Here is an 18,325-nt window from a genome sequence, read left to right on the forward strand (position 1 = left end):
CTGCAGTAGGCTATTCTTATGTTCAGTGACAAGAAAAAATTGGTGTGGAATGATATTCTACAATGGGCATCTGGGATCGGCATCTTTTATAGAATAGTGTGTAATGGTGATCACAAATGCTATTAGTTATTTCCATAACTCTTTTCTATTGGTAATGTGCTTGAATTTCAAAGGTTCAACTGGTATCATAATATTTAATTTTCCCATAAGTTGCAAGTTATTGATTTTATAGATTTGTGTTATGATCCTGTAGCATGTTGTTTCAGGGTTTTTTAAAAAAACATTTGATTGTATCGCTTATAATACATCTAAGCGATGTACAATTTAAAAGTAGGGATCCGTTATCATAAATTAAGAACATGCACCAAACGGTGTCAGGTCCAAAAGCGCGCCGGGACAAAGGCGCGCGCAGACAACTGAGCGCAACGTGGAGCCGTGCGCTGAAGAAAATGACTGTTTTAAAGGGCTCCGACGGGGGTGGGTGGGGGGGAACCCCCCCCCCCACTTTACTTTATACAGATCGCGCCGCGTTGTGGGGGCGTTGGGGGGGTTGTAACCCCCCACATTTTACTGAAAACTTCACTTTTTCCCTAAAAACAGGGAAACAGTTAAGTTTCCAGTATAATGAGGGCGGTTACAACCCCCCAAACCCCCCACAATGCCGCCGCAATCTGTATTAAGTAAAGTGGGGGGGGGGGTTCCTGAACAAAACCCCCCTGTCGGAGCCCCTAAAAACACTCTTTTTCTTCGGCGCGCTCTTCCGTCTTGTGCTCAGTTGTCGGCGCGCACCTTTGTCTTCGGCGGTTTTGTCTATGAACCGCACCAAACCAAATGAGGACCAGCATGATACAATAGGGGCAGGGGTTGAATTACAATACTTATAGGAAAGAAAGCAAACCAGGGAAGCACAGAAAGGGCTAACAGGGAAAATGTTTGATGCCTCCTGAGGTTCGTGTTTCTTTAAAAAGAAACGTGTTACATTTAGGGCTCCTTTTACAAAGGTGCGTTAGGGCCTTAACGCACGCTAACTTGCAGCGCGAGCTAGCCGCTACTGCCTCCTTTTAAGCAGGTGGTAATTTTTCGGCTAGCACACGCTAATCTTGCGAGCGCACTAAAAACGCTAGCGTACCTTAGTAAAAGGAGCCCTTAATATTTAAGCTTGAAAAACATCTCTGTATAAAAAGGACTCTCTGAAAGCTTTGTGTCTGTATCCTGTGTAAACCGTTCTGGCCTCCTGGGGAGGACGGGCTATAAAAATGAACGAATAAATAAGTCAGGCAGAAAAAAAAAAATCTATTGATATCAGCTCAACCAGTGGTCTCAAACATGCGGCCCAGGGGCCACATGCGGCCTGCCAGGTCCTATTTTGAGGCCCTCGGTATGTTTATCATAATCACAAAAGTAAAATATAACAGTTTCTTAATCATATGTCTCTTTAACTATAAATTATAATATTATTATTAAGACTTAGCCAAAAGGAAAGATTTATAAACTGTAAAGAGTTTTACCTCATGCAAAACTGTCATTTCTTTAATAAGACAGTAACTATTTTTTCTGAGGCCCTCCAAGTACCTACAAATCCAACATGTGGCCCTGCAAAGGGTTTGAGTTTGAGACCACTGAGCTAAACGATGTGACCTCTTACGATTTCACCCCACAGCAATGCGGCAGTGGACCTCGCATAGCAATGAAATCACCCATTATAGGGTTTCCTGTGGGCATTTCGCCATTACCAAGATTAACTCTTTCCAGAATTCTTTAGGGAATGGCGTGGGTGCAGCCAAATCTACGAACATATTAAAACAAGGTAAACACCGCCCTCTAGTGTCTGCACAAATATCAAACCTTAACTGGTTGACGGTACAGTAGTTCTTCTCTGCCAAACAAGTTGCAAACAAGCTCAGGTATTGACATTTTTCACAAAGAATTTGGATGAAGAATTTGCATCATCCATCCTCTTAATAACTGCAATCTGTCATTTATAATCTGGTAACAGTAAATTGGCTTCAAGATATCAGCCTTCAATGTTATCATTCACACCAGGCACATTCCATAATAGTAGCATGTAACAAGAGCCACTGAATCCTCAAAGTTCACCCTTATCACCTTTCTTATTTTATATATATATTAGAAAGGTAATAAGGGTAAACCAGTTGGAGATCCACTCTCTGGAGACGGGAGTGATTCCTGGGGATTGGAGGAGAGCGGATGTGGTCCCTATTCATAAAAGTGGTCACAGGGATGAAGCAGGAAACTACAGGCCGGTGAGCCTCACTCAGTTGTTGGAAAAATAATGGAAGTGTTGCTGAAAGAAAGGATAGTGTATTTCCTTGAATCTAATGGGTTACAGGATCCGAGGCAACATGGCTTTACAAAAGGTAAATCGTGCCAAACGAACCTGATTGAATTTTTTGATTGGGTGACCAGAGAGCTGGATCAAGGACATATGCTAGATGTAATTTACTTGGATTTCAGCAAAGCCTTTGATACAGTTCCTCATAGGAGGCTGTTGAACAAACTTGAAGGGCTGAAGTTAGGACCCAAAGTGGTGAACTGGGTCAGAAACTGGCTGTCGGACAGACGCCAGAGGGTGGTGGTTAATGGAAGTCGCTCGAAGGAAGGAAAGGTGACTAGTGGAGTCCCTCAGGGTTCGGTGCTGGGGCCAATCCTGTTCAATATGTATGTAAGTGACATTGCTGAAGGGTTAGAAGGAAAAGTGTGCCTTTTTGCAGATGATACCAAGATTTGTAACTGAGTAGACACCGAAGAGGGAGTGGAAAATATGAAAAAGGATCTGCAAAAGTTAGAGGAAGATCGCTCCTGCCCCGAAAGCCCGCTAGACCACCAGGTTTTAAAGAAACCGGGACCTAACACAGTCCATGTTTCAATTAGAACATCTTCCTCAGGGGTTCTAAGTTTGCCTTAATGGAGCACAACATAGTAAAAAGAATATAAGAACCTAAGAATAGCCTTACTGGGTCAGACCAATGATCCATCAAGCCCAGTAGCCCGTTCCCACGGTGGCCAATCCAGGTCACTAGTACCTGGCCAAAACCCAAGGAGTAGCAACATTCCATGCTACCAACACAAGGAAAGCAGTGGCTTCCCCCATGCCTTCCTCAATAACAGACTATGGACTTTTCCTTCAGGAACTTGCTAAACCTTTCTTAAAACCAGTTACACGCTATCCGCTCTTACCACATCCTCTGGCAATGCTTTCCAGAGCTTAACTATTCTCTGGTACCTGTGAGAGGTGGGTAATCACCATAATTACATTACATTACATTACATTAGGGATTTCTATTCCGCCATTACCTTGCGGTTCAAGGCGGATTACAAAAGGTTAATTTAGAAATACAGAGTTACATTGATTGGCTAGATAGGTAAGTTGTAGATTTTATAAATATTAACTGGTTGTTGAGGGTGAGGTGGTTTGTAAGAGAATTAATAGTTGGTCATATTGGAGGTTCTTTTGTTGTTGTTAGTGCAGTAATGGGTAGATCAGATGTCGGTTTTAGAGTTACTAAGAGGTCGTGATGTTAGTGCTGCTTCAGGAATTTCTTGAAAAGTGTGGTTTTTATTTCTTTTCTGAACGTCCTATAGTCTGGAGTGGTCATCAGAAGGTTGGAGATCTGGTTATCCAGCCTTGCGGCTTGGGTGGCTAGGAGGCCGTCGTGTAGTTTTGTTCTTTTTACTTCTTTGATTGGGGGGGGTATGACTGGGGAGTGTGTTTTTCTGTGTCTGGTAGTGGGTGCTTGGATGAGGCGATTATTCAAGTATGATGGGCTGTCTCCTTGTAGGGTTTTAAATAGTATGCAGTAGAATTTGAATTGGATTCTTTCTTGGATTGGAAGCCAATGTGAGTTGATGAAGGCTTCAGTGATGTGGTCGTGTTTTCTCAATGAGTAGATGAGTCTCAAAGCTGTATTTTGGATTGTTTGGAGTTGTTTAATCGTGGTTACAGGGCAAGGAAGGAAAAGGATGTTGCAGTAGTCCAATATACCTAGTATTAGTGATTGTACTATGAGTTGGAATTGTGTTCTTTCAAAGAATTTTCGGACTTGTCTCAGATTTCTCATGACAGCGAATGATTTCTGAATTGTTTTATTTATTTGCAGATCGCCTTCAAAACAAGGTATACTTTGGACCCCTGAGGAAGACGTTCTAATCAAAACATGGACCGCGTTGGGTCCCGGTTTCTTTAGAAAGAAAGTAGATATATTTCTTTAAACAACGTATCATTTGTCTCAATAAAGTGCCTGCATAAAATACATCGTTTCTGCAGCTTCCTTTTGGATTTTTCTCTTCTTGATAAAGAGCGTGACTGTTGGGCGGACTGCATGGACGGTTTAGGTCTTTATCTTCTGTCATTTTCTATATTATAAGATAAGGCATTCATGTCATTGACAAAATCTGGCTGATATACAAGATTTAACAGGAAGGAGAGGCTCCTGTCAACTTAAATCGCCTCGGGCCACACAACTGCCTATTTTTAGCAGCACTTAACTGGGCAGAGCTGCTAAATATCGGCTTTGACTGGCCCCCCCAAAAAGTGGTCAGGTCAGGAGGGTATGGGGTACAGTGCTGGGGATGACTTGGCAGTTATGCAGGTACCAGCAATATTCAGTGCTGGGCAGTGGTATAGTGAGGGTGGGTGGCATCCCCACCCTTTCGCACACATACCACATGCTGCTCCACCACCATCGCCAACCTGCTGGCCTTGGCTCTCATTCTGATATCATTTCCTGCTCCCGCGACCAGGAATTGACTTCAGAGGGGAGGGCCGGTGCGGGAGGTGGCGATGGTGGTGGAGAGGAGGGTTGGAGGTGCCAAACACTTCAGAAATCAGTCACATTAATATTTTCTGACCGTTACTTTTTTTTTGTATTTCTTTTAGTTACTGTTAACCGAGTCGAGCTTCATTTTGGTTGAAGACTCGGTATACAAAGCTAAGTTTCAGCTTTGTTTATACGGTGGGGGGGGGGAGGGGAGGCTCAGAGAGGATGAGAGGCGCTGGTGCCCCTACCAAGATGATGTCCTTACTGCACCACTGGTGCTGGGACCCACATTGCTAAGTGGCTAACGTTAGGACCCAATCATGCAAACAGAATATCAGTGCATCCAATATAAATTCATCAGGTGCAATTTCTTTTCAAACGTTATGCTCGATTGCTGCTATTTCTATTGTTCAACCATGGGATCTTCAGAAAATCAGCTCGGTCATTCGACTCAAGCTGGCTGGACTCCTCATTAGTCTCAATGGTTTCTTATCTATTTATAGTCATTACATTATTTCTATCAAATTTCTTAAATTCATTCTTCTTTGTGCTTCATACACTTTGGGCTCCTTTTACAAAGCCACGCTAGCGGGTTTAACGGGCGCGACTTTTCATCACGCGCTAACCCCCGCGCTGGTCGAAAAACTACCGCCTGCTCAAGAGGAGGCGGTAGCTGCTAGCGTGGCTGGCGGTTTAGCGTGCGTCAAACCACTAACGCGGCTTTGTAAAAGGAACCCTTTGTTTCTGTTCTTTTTAACCACTTTTTTTGAAAATTATTTAACCTGCTAAATACACCCAGTAGATAATAGTGTACTTAGCTTGTTTATTAGCGCCACCTCTCCAACGGAGTTTCCATTTCAACCCTTTTCTTTTTTTTTTTTTTATTATTTATTTATAAATTTCAAATTAACAAATCAAGATAAATCTTGTACAGAAAGTGATTACATCAAAAGAAATGAAACCTCATAATTTTACATAGAAATCAAGTTTTTGTATAATCTCTCAAGTCCACAATTATGATCCATGATGTAAATTAAACGGAATTGAACATAGAACTATTATTAAAGATAAGTGGTACGTGGTTAACTGAAATTCAGGCGCCTTATATCTTGAAGCCCTCATTCTTTCCCCTTTTCCAGGCGGGACAAGGAGAGAAGGGCCGTCAACTGGTTTGGTTCAAAGAAAACATATTTCTAAGAATTATATTGAACTATGCACTTGCAAGGATGGCGAAGATAGAAAGTTCCCCCAAGAGCCAAAACTCCAGGTTTTAATAGTAGAAACTCCTTTCTACGTCTTTGTGTGTCTCTTGCCAAATCTGGGAACATCTGTATCTTAAGATCAAGAAACTTTTTTTCCTTATTTTTGAAGAATAGTCTCAATAGCCAATTCTTATCTAGCGTAATAGCCAGGGTCACAATCAATGTAGCAGGTATTGCAATTTCTTTATCAGATAGTTCAAGTAAAGCTGAGACATCAATTGGTCCCTGAGTTTTTTCTTGAAGATCCTGATTTTTATTAGGCAAATAATAGACCTGGGTGAAAGGAGGTAATGAATCTTCCGGTACTTCCAATATCTCCAGCAAATACCTTTTTAACATTTCTCTTGGAGTCACTGTTGAAATTTGTGGAAAGTTAATCAATCTTAAATTATTATTCCTGGAGAAACTTTCAAATGTCTCTATCTTCCTTCTTAAATTTATATTGTCCTTAATTAAAGTGTCCTGAAGCAGCTTGGAAGATTTAAGTTGATCTTTAATACTCTGGATATTTAATTTCGATTCTCCCAAGTCTTGTTTTATCTGCAGAACTTCTTTCTCTTGAATTTTTATTTTCCCCTCTATTTGAAGATGATTACTATTTACTGTTCTAGTCAAATTGGCAATCAAATCCCACAAAGCCTCCAGTGTGACTTCTTGGGGCTTTACAGGATTAAAAGTTTGCAAGTTTAATAGTGATATATTAGGCTCACCAGCTACAGGAACCTCTCCTCTCCGTTCCTCCTGTATCGGGGTTGACCCCAGCGTTGTCACATCCTCATACACACTCAGGCTCCGCTGCAATCCATGTGAGCCTGAGTCGATGTTCATCTCGCCGTTCCCTGCAGCCTCTGGGAGGGAGCTCACGCTGACTTCCGGCTGTCTCCCCACTCCCGGGGAACTGGCGGCTCGAGGGTTGGGAGGAGGGATTCTCACGTCGGGGCTCAACGAGATCTCATGAGCCCGAAGAGACGCCTCGAGTCCGTTGCTAGGAAGCGTCTCAGCCGGGGGCGACACCGACGCTCCTATGACGCCCTGCATCCGTCGCAGCAAATCTTCAATATTGCCAGAGGAGGCTAATCTGTGATGCCGTGAGGCCGAAGAAGCTCCCTTTCCTCTCCTTTTTGGCATGGCAAAAAGTTCCACAGTGCTAAAATGCCCGAAGAAAAAACTTCTCAAAGGTAAAGATTTGCGGGCGGTTGCTCAGTGCTCCACCACCGCGGCCATCTTGGATCGGAGGGCCATGTCAACCCTTTTCTCAGGGAGTCGGTGAGCCTTAGGTCAAATTGCGGGTTAGTGCTCTCTGAAACATATTGCTGCTAAATAGCTCTCTGGGTTTTTATTTTTGTTTTATTAAGCTTGAAATACATTTAATAAGGCACCACATCAAAACAGATATATTGCATGCAAAACCTTCTATTTTTGTGGACAAACTGCAATGCTATGTGCTAATTAGAGGAAAAGATCCATTAACTGAAGCACAGCACATGAAAACCACAGCTTTATGTTTCTTGCCAAAAAGCTACCCTTTTTTTCAGACTAAACAGTGCTCCAATCAGCTCATTACTGAAAGCAAGCCATGTGAAGGTGAAAATACCTGAGAAGATCTTAGCTTAGCAGATCCCTAAGCTAGCTTAGCAGATGTGAGGAAGAAAGACCTTAGTGGAAGCTGCTGTGGCTCAATGGGTAAAAACCCTGTTCCCATCTTCCAGAGGTCACAGGTTCAAATCCCAGTACATATTTTAATTGTGGCATTCTACCTTGCAGATGCACCTTGATGATCTCACAATGAGGTCAGCATTATGCAGCTGCGCAACTCCATTTGCAATGAAGCAGAAGCCATGCTAAGGTCTGTATCTGTTTTTTTCAGGTTTTAGGCTTTTGCAAATGAAGTTATGTATGCAATCTATGTATTTTTTTTCATGTGCTTTCCTTGCTTTCAGTAATGAGTTGATTGGAGCACTGTTTAGTCAGGAAAAAAGGGTAGCTTTTTAGCAAGAAACATAAAGATGTGTTTTTCATATGCTGTACTTCAGAGTATGGAAAATCACGGATAACTTTTAAGGCTGACTCTGACCAACCCCCACCTCCCTCCTGTGTCCCGTACCTCCCCAGACCTTATCTGGTAGTCTAACGGTGGCGCGAGGTAGGAGCGATCTTCCTATGTTCCTGCCCCGTGCAGAGCCGTCATCAAAAATGGCTGCTGTGAATTCCTGTTGTAGTAGTCTCGTATAGAATCACCTTTTATATGCATACAGTAATATTTAAATATATACACATTATTTAAAAGTAATAATTTGCTCACTCTAAAAGTAGATACATATGACCTTGGGTACTTAGTACCCAAGACAAATTTTTCAAAAAGACACAGTGCATCCTCTCATTAAAATTTGGTCTAAAACAGTGGTCTCAAACTCAAACCCTTTGAAGGCCACATTTTGGATTTGTAGGTATTTGGAGGGCCTCAGAAAAAACAATTAATGTCTTATTAAAGAAATGACAATTTTGCATGAGGTAAAACTCTACAGTTTATAAATCTTTCCTTTTTCATTAAAATTCAGTTAAAACAGTGGTTGCAAACTCAAACCCTTTGAAGGCCACATTTTGGATTTGTAGGTACTTGGAGGGCCTCAGAAAAAATAATGAATGTCTTATTAAAGAAATGACAATTTTGCATGAGGTAAAACTCTTTATAGTTTATAAATCTTTCAATTTGGCTAAGTCTTAATAATAATATTGTAATTTGTAGCTAAAGAGACATATGATCAAGAAACCGTTTTATTTTACTTTTGTGATTATGATAAACATACCGAGAGCCTCAAAATAGTACCTGGCAGGCTGCATGTGGCCCCCGGGCTGCGAGTTTGAGACCACTGGTCTAAAACATGAAGCCATGTTTCCTTGGAATTTGTATCAAGGCAGACAGCATGAAAGTTCTCCCCATATGAGTCTATTACTGTCCCTGACTTTTTGCTAACTTTTCCAAGTAACTCATGTTTGACATATCAACAGATTACTCTATAACTGTCATTTAAAATCATGATACATAAACTTATCTTAAGGGGTAAAACAGATAGCAGAGGTCAAGCTTGCTAACAGAAATCTAATACGTAATGGTCATGGGACCATTCCTGCCCTTACACTCCATTTCAGAATTCTCTATTTAAACAAGACTTTTTGTCTCTCTGGGAATCAGACTGATCAGGAGATCTTTCACATCTGTAGAGCCTGCAAAACATTTCAGGTAGGTTTCATTGCCTCTCTGATTTCCTATAGCAAATTTAGTTGAGTAAAATAATTTTATCTAACAAGTGACATAAGAAGACTTGGACTTCACATTTAGCATTCTTGTACAGGTCCTGGTTTTAGATTATTACATCTCTAAGACCATAAGAGGATCCATGCAGGTCCAATGGACCCTCAAATCCACCATTCTGATAGGAACTATTCAGCTACTGCTTTGGGGCTGCAGAGTTCTTGCTTTTGGTATTCTTTATTTATTTATTTATTCAATTTTCTATACCGTTCTCCCAGGGGAGCATGCATTTATTCAGGTACTCAAGCAGTTTTCCCTGTCAGTCCCAGTGGATTCACAATCTATCTAATGTACCTGGGGCAATGGGGGGATTAAGTGACTTGCCCAGAGTCACAAGGAGCACCGTGGGTTTGAACCCACAACCTCAGGGTGCTGAGGCTGTAGCTTTAACCACTGTGCCACACGCTCTGTCTGAAAGAAATTTTCTTCATGAGGGTGATGGAGGGAGGTTGCTCAAAAACTTTATGAAAGCCTGTTTCCTCTAGGTTGTTTTTATTTAAGTAGGGGGTCATCCTTTTGGAAGCAAGGAGTTTGTTCTTCTAATCCTTGGATTTATATACTGTGTCATCTCCCCAAAAGGAACTCGACTCGGTTTGCATAAGAATCGATAATCAAATGAAAATAGTTAGATTAGAGAAAAAATAAAAGTATTAATGAAGACCCTCATCCGACATGGTAGAAGTGGTGGTGGTTTGGGGAACCTTACAGTTTGCCAAACCACCACTCAGGCCCCAATGGTCCAAAGCTTTCCATGCCAGTAAGACTCACTAAAGCAGTCTTACTGGCATGGAAGCTCTCCTGCTGATGCTCAAAAGGGTTTTGGGGGGCTGCTACCGATCCTCGGAGGGGCAGGGGAAGCCCTAAAAGCTGCTGGCGGTTAATTCTTCTACAAGCACCGGCACTCTCAGTATATAGGGCCAGGGCAGAGTTAAGGGTTAAGTAAGAGTGTTCAGCCTAGCTCTACATGTAGTGTTTCTGAATATACATTCTTTTTAAACAATCATGGCTGCTGACACAGGAACCATTACATTACATTACATTAGTGATTTCTATTCCGCCAATACCTTGTGGTTCAAGGCGGATTACATCCAAACTAAAACAAAAACTACATTCAAAAATTGAAGGAATAGAATAAGCGATGACATAGAATTTTTAAGGTAATATATGTTGGGTAAAGAGTTACCAAAGGGAAGTGGAGGTCTTTAGGAGATAAGAATAGGGTGAAATTTTGGGTTTTAGATAATGTTTGGAAGATAAAAGAGTATTAGAGAGATCTAAGGGTTGGATATTGGGTTGGGATTGGTTGTGCTGGATAGGTTTTATGTGTTTTTTGAAGAGTATGGTTTTAATATCTCTCCTGAAGGCTTTGTAGTCTGTAGTCGAAGATAACAGAGTGGTGATTTGTCTGTCCAGTTTAGCTGCTTTGGAGGCTATTAGGTTATCATAAAGTTTTTTTCGTTTGACATCTTTGGATGATGGGTGAGTGAATAGTGAGTGGGATCTTCTGTGTCTGGTTGAGGAGGATTGATTTAGTCAGTTATTCCAGTAGGTTGGGCTTTCTCCGTTGAGAGCCTTGTAAAGTAAGCAGTAGAATTTGAAGTGCACTCTCACTTCTATTGGAAGCCAGTGCGAGTCATGGTACACCTCTGTGATATGGTCATATTTTTTTAGGAAATAGACAAGTCTCAGGGCTGTATTCTGTATTGTCTGCAATTGCTTCATCATGGTCGCAGGACAAGGTAGGTATAGTATGTTGCAGTAGTCTATCATCCCAAGGATAAGAGATTGTACCAATAGTAGAAATTGCTTCTTTTCGAAGAATGTTTGGATTTTTTTTAGATTTCTCATGGTCATTAACGATGCCTTTATTATTTTGTTAATTTGGGGTTGCATGGTACAGCCTCTGTCAATTGTGACTCCTAGCTATTTTAGTGTAGGTTGTATTGGGTATGAGATCGAGTTTATTACAAGATTAGTTAATATTGGAGTTTTGTTGTTTTCTAGTAGGATGAAATTTGTTTTGTCAGGGTTAAGTTTTAATTTGTGCTCTATCATCCAAATTGCAACTGAATCGAGAGTTTTATGTATTGTGCTTGTCATGATGGGTTCTGGTTGGTCGAAGGGTAGGAGAATAGTGATGTCATCTGTGTAGCTGTATGAAATTATGCCATGATTATCTAGGTGGTAGCTGAGGGAGGCTATATATATATTGAATAATGTAGGTGATAGGGGTAATCCTTGGGGAACACCGCAGGGGTTGGACCATGATTCTGATTTTTCTTGCATTGTTTTAACTCTGTAAGTTCTTGATTGTAGGAATCCTCTGAACCATGCAAGTACTTTGCCTGAGATTCCTATTGAATCGAGAGTTTGTAGAAGCATGTCGTGGTCTACCAAGTCGAAGGATGCAGAAAGGTCTATTTGTATCAGCAGTATTTTCTTGCCTGTACAGAGGTGTTGTCTTGCAGTGTCCATTAGTGTTCCTAGTAGTGTCTCCGTGCTGTTTTTGGCTTTGAATCCCGATTGTGTAGGGTGGAGTATGTTGTGATTCTCTAGGTAAGAGGCTAAATTTTTTGCTACGAGACCTTCCATCAGTTTGATGTACAATGGGATTGAGGCAATGGGTCTGTAATTGGATGGTTGGTCTTTTGCTCCTTTAGGGTCCTTTAATATCGGAGTTATTATGATTTCACTGAGTTCTTGTGGGAAATAACCCTCTAGTAGTGATGAGTATATTGTAGAAGTAGGGAGCAGAATTATATGCTTGAGTTTTTCAGTAGGTATGGGGGGCAATGGTTGAGGTCACAGGCTGCATGGCTGTATTTATTATAAAGATTGTTGAACTCTGCCCATTCTATATGTGAGAAATGGGACCAGGTTCTATCTGCTGCGATTGAGTCTTTTTCTGTTAGTGGAAATGATGTCTCTATGTGTGAGGGTGTTCCGTTGAAAGAGGCTCTGATATTTGCGATTTTGTTTTTGAAGTAGGTAGCTAAGAGGGTGTCTGTAGGAGGGGGCGAATTGTTGTTCTCTATGTATGGTGTTGTGTTTGTGAGGACTTTTAGTAGCTGGAATAGCTTTTTTGAGTCTTGGGGTACATCTCCAATTTGTTTCGAGTAGTATGCCCTTCTTTTTTCTTTCAGTTTTTGTTTGTACTTTCGGTTTATTGCTATCCATGCTGTTTTTGTGGATTCTTGGTCGCTTTTTCTCCATTTTCTTTCCAGTTGTCTACATTGTCTTTTGAGTTGGAGTAGTTCATTGTCGAACCATTTGTTTGATTTTCTGTGGATTTTGGTTTTAGGTTTTTCAGGGGCTAGTTCATCTAGTGTGGTCTTACTTAGCAGGTTCCATTTTGAGATGAAGTCTTTAGATGTGTAGTGTTGGATTATGGTGTCTTTTTTTGTCCAGAATACTGAGGGATCTATATGTTTGCGTGAGAGGAAGGTAGTCTGTTGAGTAGTCGGAGTGTATTTGTTACAAAACCAATTGATTTCGAAGCCTATGGTCTTCCAGCTCTCAGCAGTTGTCCCTACCATCCCTTCACTCAGCCAGGTTAACTTAAACACAGTATTCTGCCTTTTTTGCTTCTGCGCCATATTTATGGACCTCTCTTCCTATGGAATTGCATACTGAACTTTCTAAATTTAGAGGCCTTTTGAAAACCTGTCTTTTTCGTTTAGCATTCCCTTACTTACTGTTAATAAGATCTTTTGGATTGGAGCTTAGGGAGGGATTCCAGACTGCAGCTTTTATATTTTAATTTTTTAATGGGGGGTATATTTGTTTAATCTTGTTTTGTGTGGGTGGTTTGTTTTTTTTTGTTAATGGAGTTCCTTTTCTTGGAGTTTTTAAAATTGTAAACCGCTCTGCTGTTATCGCGAAGGGCAGTGTTTAAGTACTAATAAACATAACATAAGCATAGGGGTCTTTTTACTAAGGCGCGCTAATCGATTTGGCGCACTAAGGGCTCCTTTACTAAGGTGCGCTAGCGTTTTTAGCGCACGCAGGAACTTACCGCATGCTACGCTTCTAGAACTGACGCCAGATCAATGCTGGCGTTAATGCCCTAACGCGGCTTAGTAAAAGGAGCCCTAAATGCTAAAGCGCCCATTAAATCGGTTAGCGCACCTTAGTAAAAGGACCTCCAAATTGACCTCTTTGTTTCAATTACTTTATTTTCTCTGTCACTCTTTCTTTATATCTTTCTTACAACGCTTACCATTTTATGTCTCTGTGTCTATCTCCTGTTTATGTCTATTCTGCTTCCTCTGTTTTCTCTTTTGTTCTTTTCTTTTTCTGCCTTCATCTCTTTTTCTTCCCCTAATTGTTTATGATTTCAAAATACCGCCATCAAATTAATACACAACCGCAAAAAATTTGATCATGTTACTCCACTCCTGATCGAATCACATTGGCCTCCTGTCGCTCATCGCATTACCTTTAAAATCCTACTTTTAGTTTTTAAAACTCTGTCTTCGAACGAATCCCAGTTCATTAATAAACTACTTATTCCCCATAGTATATCACGTTCTGTAAGGTCCATTAATCAAAAACTCTTAACAGTTCCATCACTGAAACTTATCGGATCTCGTCGTCATGATATCTTCTCTGTAATGGCCCCACAATTATGGAACACCTTTACCTCAGCATTTAAGAGAAGAAAATGACCTAAACCATTTTAAAGGCAATCTGAAGAGCTTCCTTTTTAAAGATGCCTTTAATTTATAATTATATCTAATGATTACCTTCTTTTTTATATCTTATTGCCCCTTCCTGTTGTTTTCACCATTCATGTCGTCTTCTATGCTTTATTAAATACAATTGTAGTTCTGCCCTTTCTCCCTTAAGTATCTGTTAGTTTGTATGTCAAGCTAATGTAATTTATTATAAAAAAAAGCTTATGTGTACACCTTTTGTTTTTATTTGTAAATCGCTTAGAAAATTAAATAAGTGATTCAATAAGTTAAAAATAAACTTGAAACTTGAACTTGAACTTGATTTGCCTAACTCTGTTCAGCTTTTTTTTTTTTTTTTGTTTCTAGGATGTATTCAGAGAAATTCCTGCTCGTTCTGGCATCAGTTCTAATTTGTAATGCCTTGGCTTTGGAAAGTCTGGACAATGAATGGAAACTTTGGCAATCAAATTATGGTATGGAGAAAATATTACAACCTCATAACATCAAAATGCAAGCATTATTATATTTATTCAGAACTATCTACTTTGTCCTGCCAACATGATAAACAACTTCAGACTATACAAAACACTGCCCTCAGACTGATCTACTCCCTGAGAAAATATGATCATATTACAACTGCCTTCATAGACTCTCACTGGCTACTTATGCAAGCACGAATTCAGTTCAAATTCTACTGTCTATTATTCAAAGCATTAAACAGCTCCGCCCCCCCTATCTAAACAACCGCCTAAACCAGATCCTCACCTCAAGACAAAGAAGAACTCTGAACCCTTTTGCTTTCCCTCCACTCAAGGGCACTCAGCGCAAAAAGATGTTTGATAACCTTCTGGCGACGCAAGCAGCAAAACTTAACCACTCCATCTCCAACCTGTTGACGGCAACGGGCGACTTCAAAACTTTTCGAAAAGAAATCAAAAACCCTACTTTTCAAAAAATTTATCCAGATATCTTAACCCAACCCTTCCCCCTCCTCCTAGATAAATTCTCCCCCCAAAACCTCCACTTAAATAATCTCTTCCTCCCCAAAACACCAACCAAGTATTCAGATCCCTGAAATGTAACGTAATCTTATTTGTACTCTAACTGTAATCTATTTGTTATATCACACAGTAACGTACAGTCAATTTAATTTCCAATTTGCAAGTTCTTCCGGAATTAATCCAGGTACCTCTCCTCCCTTGTAACCAAAAAAAAAAAACACCCCAAAACTGTTGTAACTTCACTGGAAATGTCCAGTTAGCTCTTTTGTAATCCGCCTTGAACTGCAAGGTATAGGCGGAATAGAAGTCCCTAATGTAATGTAAACTAATGGTTAATCTTCGATCGTGCATAAACGGAAGGACTGCAGGTTTGTCCAGTGTAAAATCTGTAGAATGCATGCATCTATAAATTCAAATGTTCTGTTATATTCTGAAGAAGTGGAGCTTGTGCCATGCCGAAGGTGTGTCTGCGAGAATAGAGACTTGTGGTTAGTGGAAAGTTATTGCAAATGTAGAGATTTTTCAAACCTCTTCCTAGTTCATTTGATTCTACTCTTGAATGCTATTTAATTCCTCAAAGTGGGTCTTTGAAAGTAAGTCTTGTAATGGTGATATTAGGCCTCATTTAAAGTGATATCATCAATGGACAAATCTTTGAAAACCATACACATTTTGTTTGCTGTGTTGCTGACAAAGAGGTTGTTTTTACATTTTTTCTCATGTACATGATTTGATTTTCTTTTATGAAAGGTAAAAAATATAGCACCCCACGTGAAGAGGAATATCGAAGAAAAATTTGGGAATCCAACTGGCATATGGTCACGGAACACAACCAACAGGCCAACCAAGGAAATGCGACTTACAGGATGAAAATGAATCACTTTGCAGACAAGGTAAGACTGGTAGAATTAGGAAACTGAGCAACCTTACAGATAAAAGGACCTGCTGAAAAAAAACTATACTTTGACAGAGCAAGTTCATGCTAATATAGTACAGAGTATCAGTGAGGCACAGATTAGTAATCTAGATACCAAGGGAAGACAAATTATTCACCTTGCTCAGCACAGCATGTAGCAGGGGGGTTTCAACCCAGTTCTCAAGACACATTCAACTGGATTTTCATGATATCTACAATGAGAGAATTACATGGAAGCCTAGGCTTGGGGCTTGAGCTCATTAGATTTCTCTGCCTCTTTTATCTTGGTTAACCATTCCATTTGACTTCAAAGACTGTCCTCTATGGGGTTATCAGTGATAGTACTGGCCTGGTTTCACCTCTTTTCTTCAAAACCAATCTTTTATAGTATCTCATGAGGGTGTTACTACTTCATCTTTTGATCTCTACTCTTTGGGCTTTGGCCAGGTACTAGTGACCTGGAATGGCCACCATGAGAACGGGCTACTGGGCTTGACAGTCCTTCTTATGTTGTGTTCCACAAGGGTCTATTCTGCCCCCCACTACTGTTTAATATCTTCCTCTGCCCTTTGGTAACACTGATCCAGTCATTTAACATCTCTACATACCTCATATATCTTTCTATGCAATTAAATTCTTTTCGTATACCACACTGGCCCTTCTACAGTCAATTTCAGTACGCTACAACAATGTCTGGAGGTCATAGCAGGAAGGCTTAAGATAATCTCTTGGTTCTCAATCCAGAGAAAACTGTGACGTGCTGATTTCTAATCATATTCTTCCTCCTTCTGTTGCCCGTTCCATTTGGAACTCCCAGTAAAATCCTTTAAATATCTGGGGGTTACTATTGATTCATGCTTGAATGTCTCTGAACATATTTTCTCTGTTTTACAGACTGGTTTCTTTATGGCAAGTTCATTGTGCAGGCCTTTATCTTACCACAGCCACATTACATACTTTATATCATGCCCTAGTAACTTCCTGCCTAGACTACTGTACATAAGAAGATAAGAATTGCCACTGCTGGGTCAGACTGGTGGTCCATCGTGCCCAGCAGTCTGCTCACATGGTAGCTCTCTGGTCAATGACCAGCGCCCTAACTGAGACTAGTCCTACCTGCATACGTTCTGGTTCAGCAGGAACTTGTTAAACTTTGCCTTGAATCCCTGGAGGGTGTTCTCCCCTATGACAGACTCCGGAAGAGCGTTCCAGTTTTCTACCACTCTCTGGGTGCAGAAGAACTTCCTTATGCTTGTACGGAATCTTTCCCCTTTCAATTTTAGAGAGTGCCCTCTCGTTCTCCCTACCTTGGAGAGGATGAACAACCTGTCCTTATCTGCCAAGTCTATTCCCTTCAGTACCTTGAATGTTTTGATCATGTCCCCTCTCAATCTCCTCTGTTCGAGGGAGAAGAGGCCCAGTTTGTCTAATTTTTTGCTGTACGGCAACTTCTCCAGCCTCTTAACCATCTTAGTAGCTCTTCTCTGGACCCTTTCGAGTAGTACCGTGTCCTTCTTCATGTACGGTGACCAGTGCTGAATGCAGTACTCCAGGTGAGGGCGCACCATAGCCAAGTAGAATGGCATGATAACCTTCTCCAATCTGTTCATGATTCCCTGTAATGTGATAGATGCTGGTCTTACACAGTCTACGATCAAGTGGATACCAGTTACTTTCCAGATTCAGTTTAAAATTCTGCTATTATCTTTCAGAGCACTTCGAGAAGGGATTCCGGATTATTTGTCAAAGGAAATGATTCCTTATGTGCCAGCATGGGCTTTATGATTAATTAACGACCATTGTTTGGCTCTTTTGAGGGAACACTGGGAAGTCCAACAGGAATAGCGTCTTTTTCTTCTTGGCTCTGTTATGGAATGCTTTGCCCCTACTACTACTACTTCTTATAGAGCACTGAAAGGTGTTTGCAGCGCTGTACATTTTGACATTTACAGATGGTCCCTACTCGGAAGAGTTTACAATCTAACTTGGACAGATAAGACATAACATAGAGGGTAGGGGATGCAGAACCCAAGGTGAGAGGAGTTAGGAGTCAAAAGCACTCTCAACGAGGTGGGCTTTCAAACGGCCTTTGTAGGGATTCAGGCAGCTTGTTCTAAGCATACGGTACAGCAAGGCAGAAGGGACAGAGCCTGGAATTGGCAGTTGAAGAGAAGGAAACAGATAGGAGGGACTTACCAGCTCAGCGGAGCTCCCGCGGGTGGGGGGTCATAGGACTTTGCCCTGAATTTTCCCTCCCTAAATGAGCCATCTCTCCTTTCTGCAATCATTGTAGTTCCTTTCTAATTTTTATTAGGAGATATTGGTAGTTCTCTCAAAAAGACTAATTTAAAATGAAGTTCTGCCATATTTTAAAATTAC

The 18,325-nt window shown here is 40.8% G+C and overlaps 1 protein-coding gene across 1 annotated transcript in view; it reads left to right on the forward strand.

Moving 5' to 3' along the window:
• The first annotated feature begins 9,164 nt into the window (after positions 1–9,164).
• Positions 9,165–18,325, forward strand: part of LOC117348031 (ervatamin-B-like) — a 30,729-nt gene continuing 21,568 nt past the window's right edge. Inside the window, exons 1-3 of the mRNA XM_033919628.1 lie at positions 9,165–9,281; positions 14,396–14,502; positions 15,781–15,923. Coding sequence (XP_033775519.1) covers positions 14,397–14,502; positions 15,781–15,923 — 249 coding nt within the window. The 5' untranslated portion in view covers positions 9,165–9,281; position 14,396. The remainder of the gene's footprint in view (positions 9,282–14,395; positions 14,503–15,780; positions 15,924–18,325) is intronic.

Source organism: Geotrypetes seraphini, chromosome 14 (genome assembly GCF_902459505.1).
Source record: "Geotrypetes seraphini chromosome 14, aGeoSer1.1, whole genome shotgun sequence".
In the NCBI taxonomy this organism is placed as follows: domain Eukaryota; kingdom Metazoa; phylum Chordata; class Amphibia; order Gymnophiona; family Dermophiidae; genus Geotrypetes; species Geotrypetes seraphini.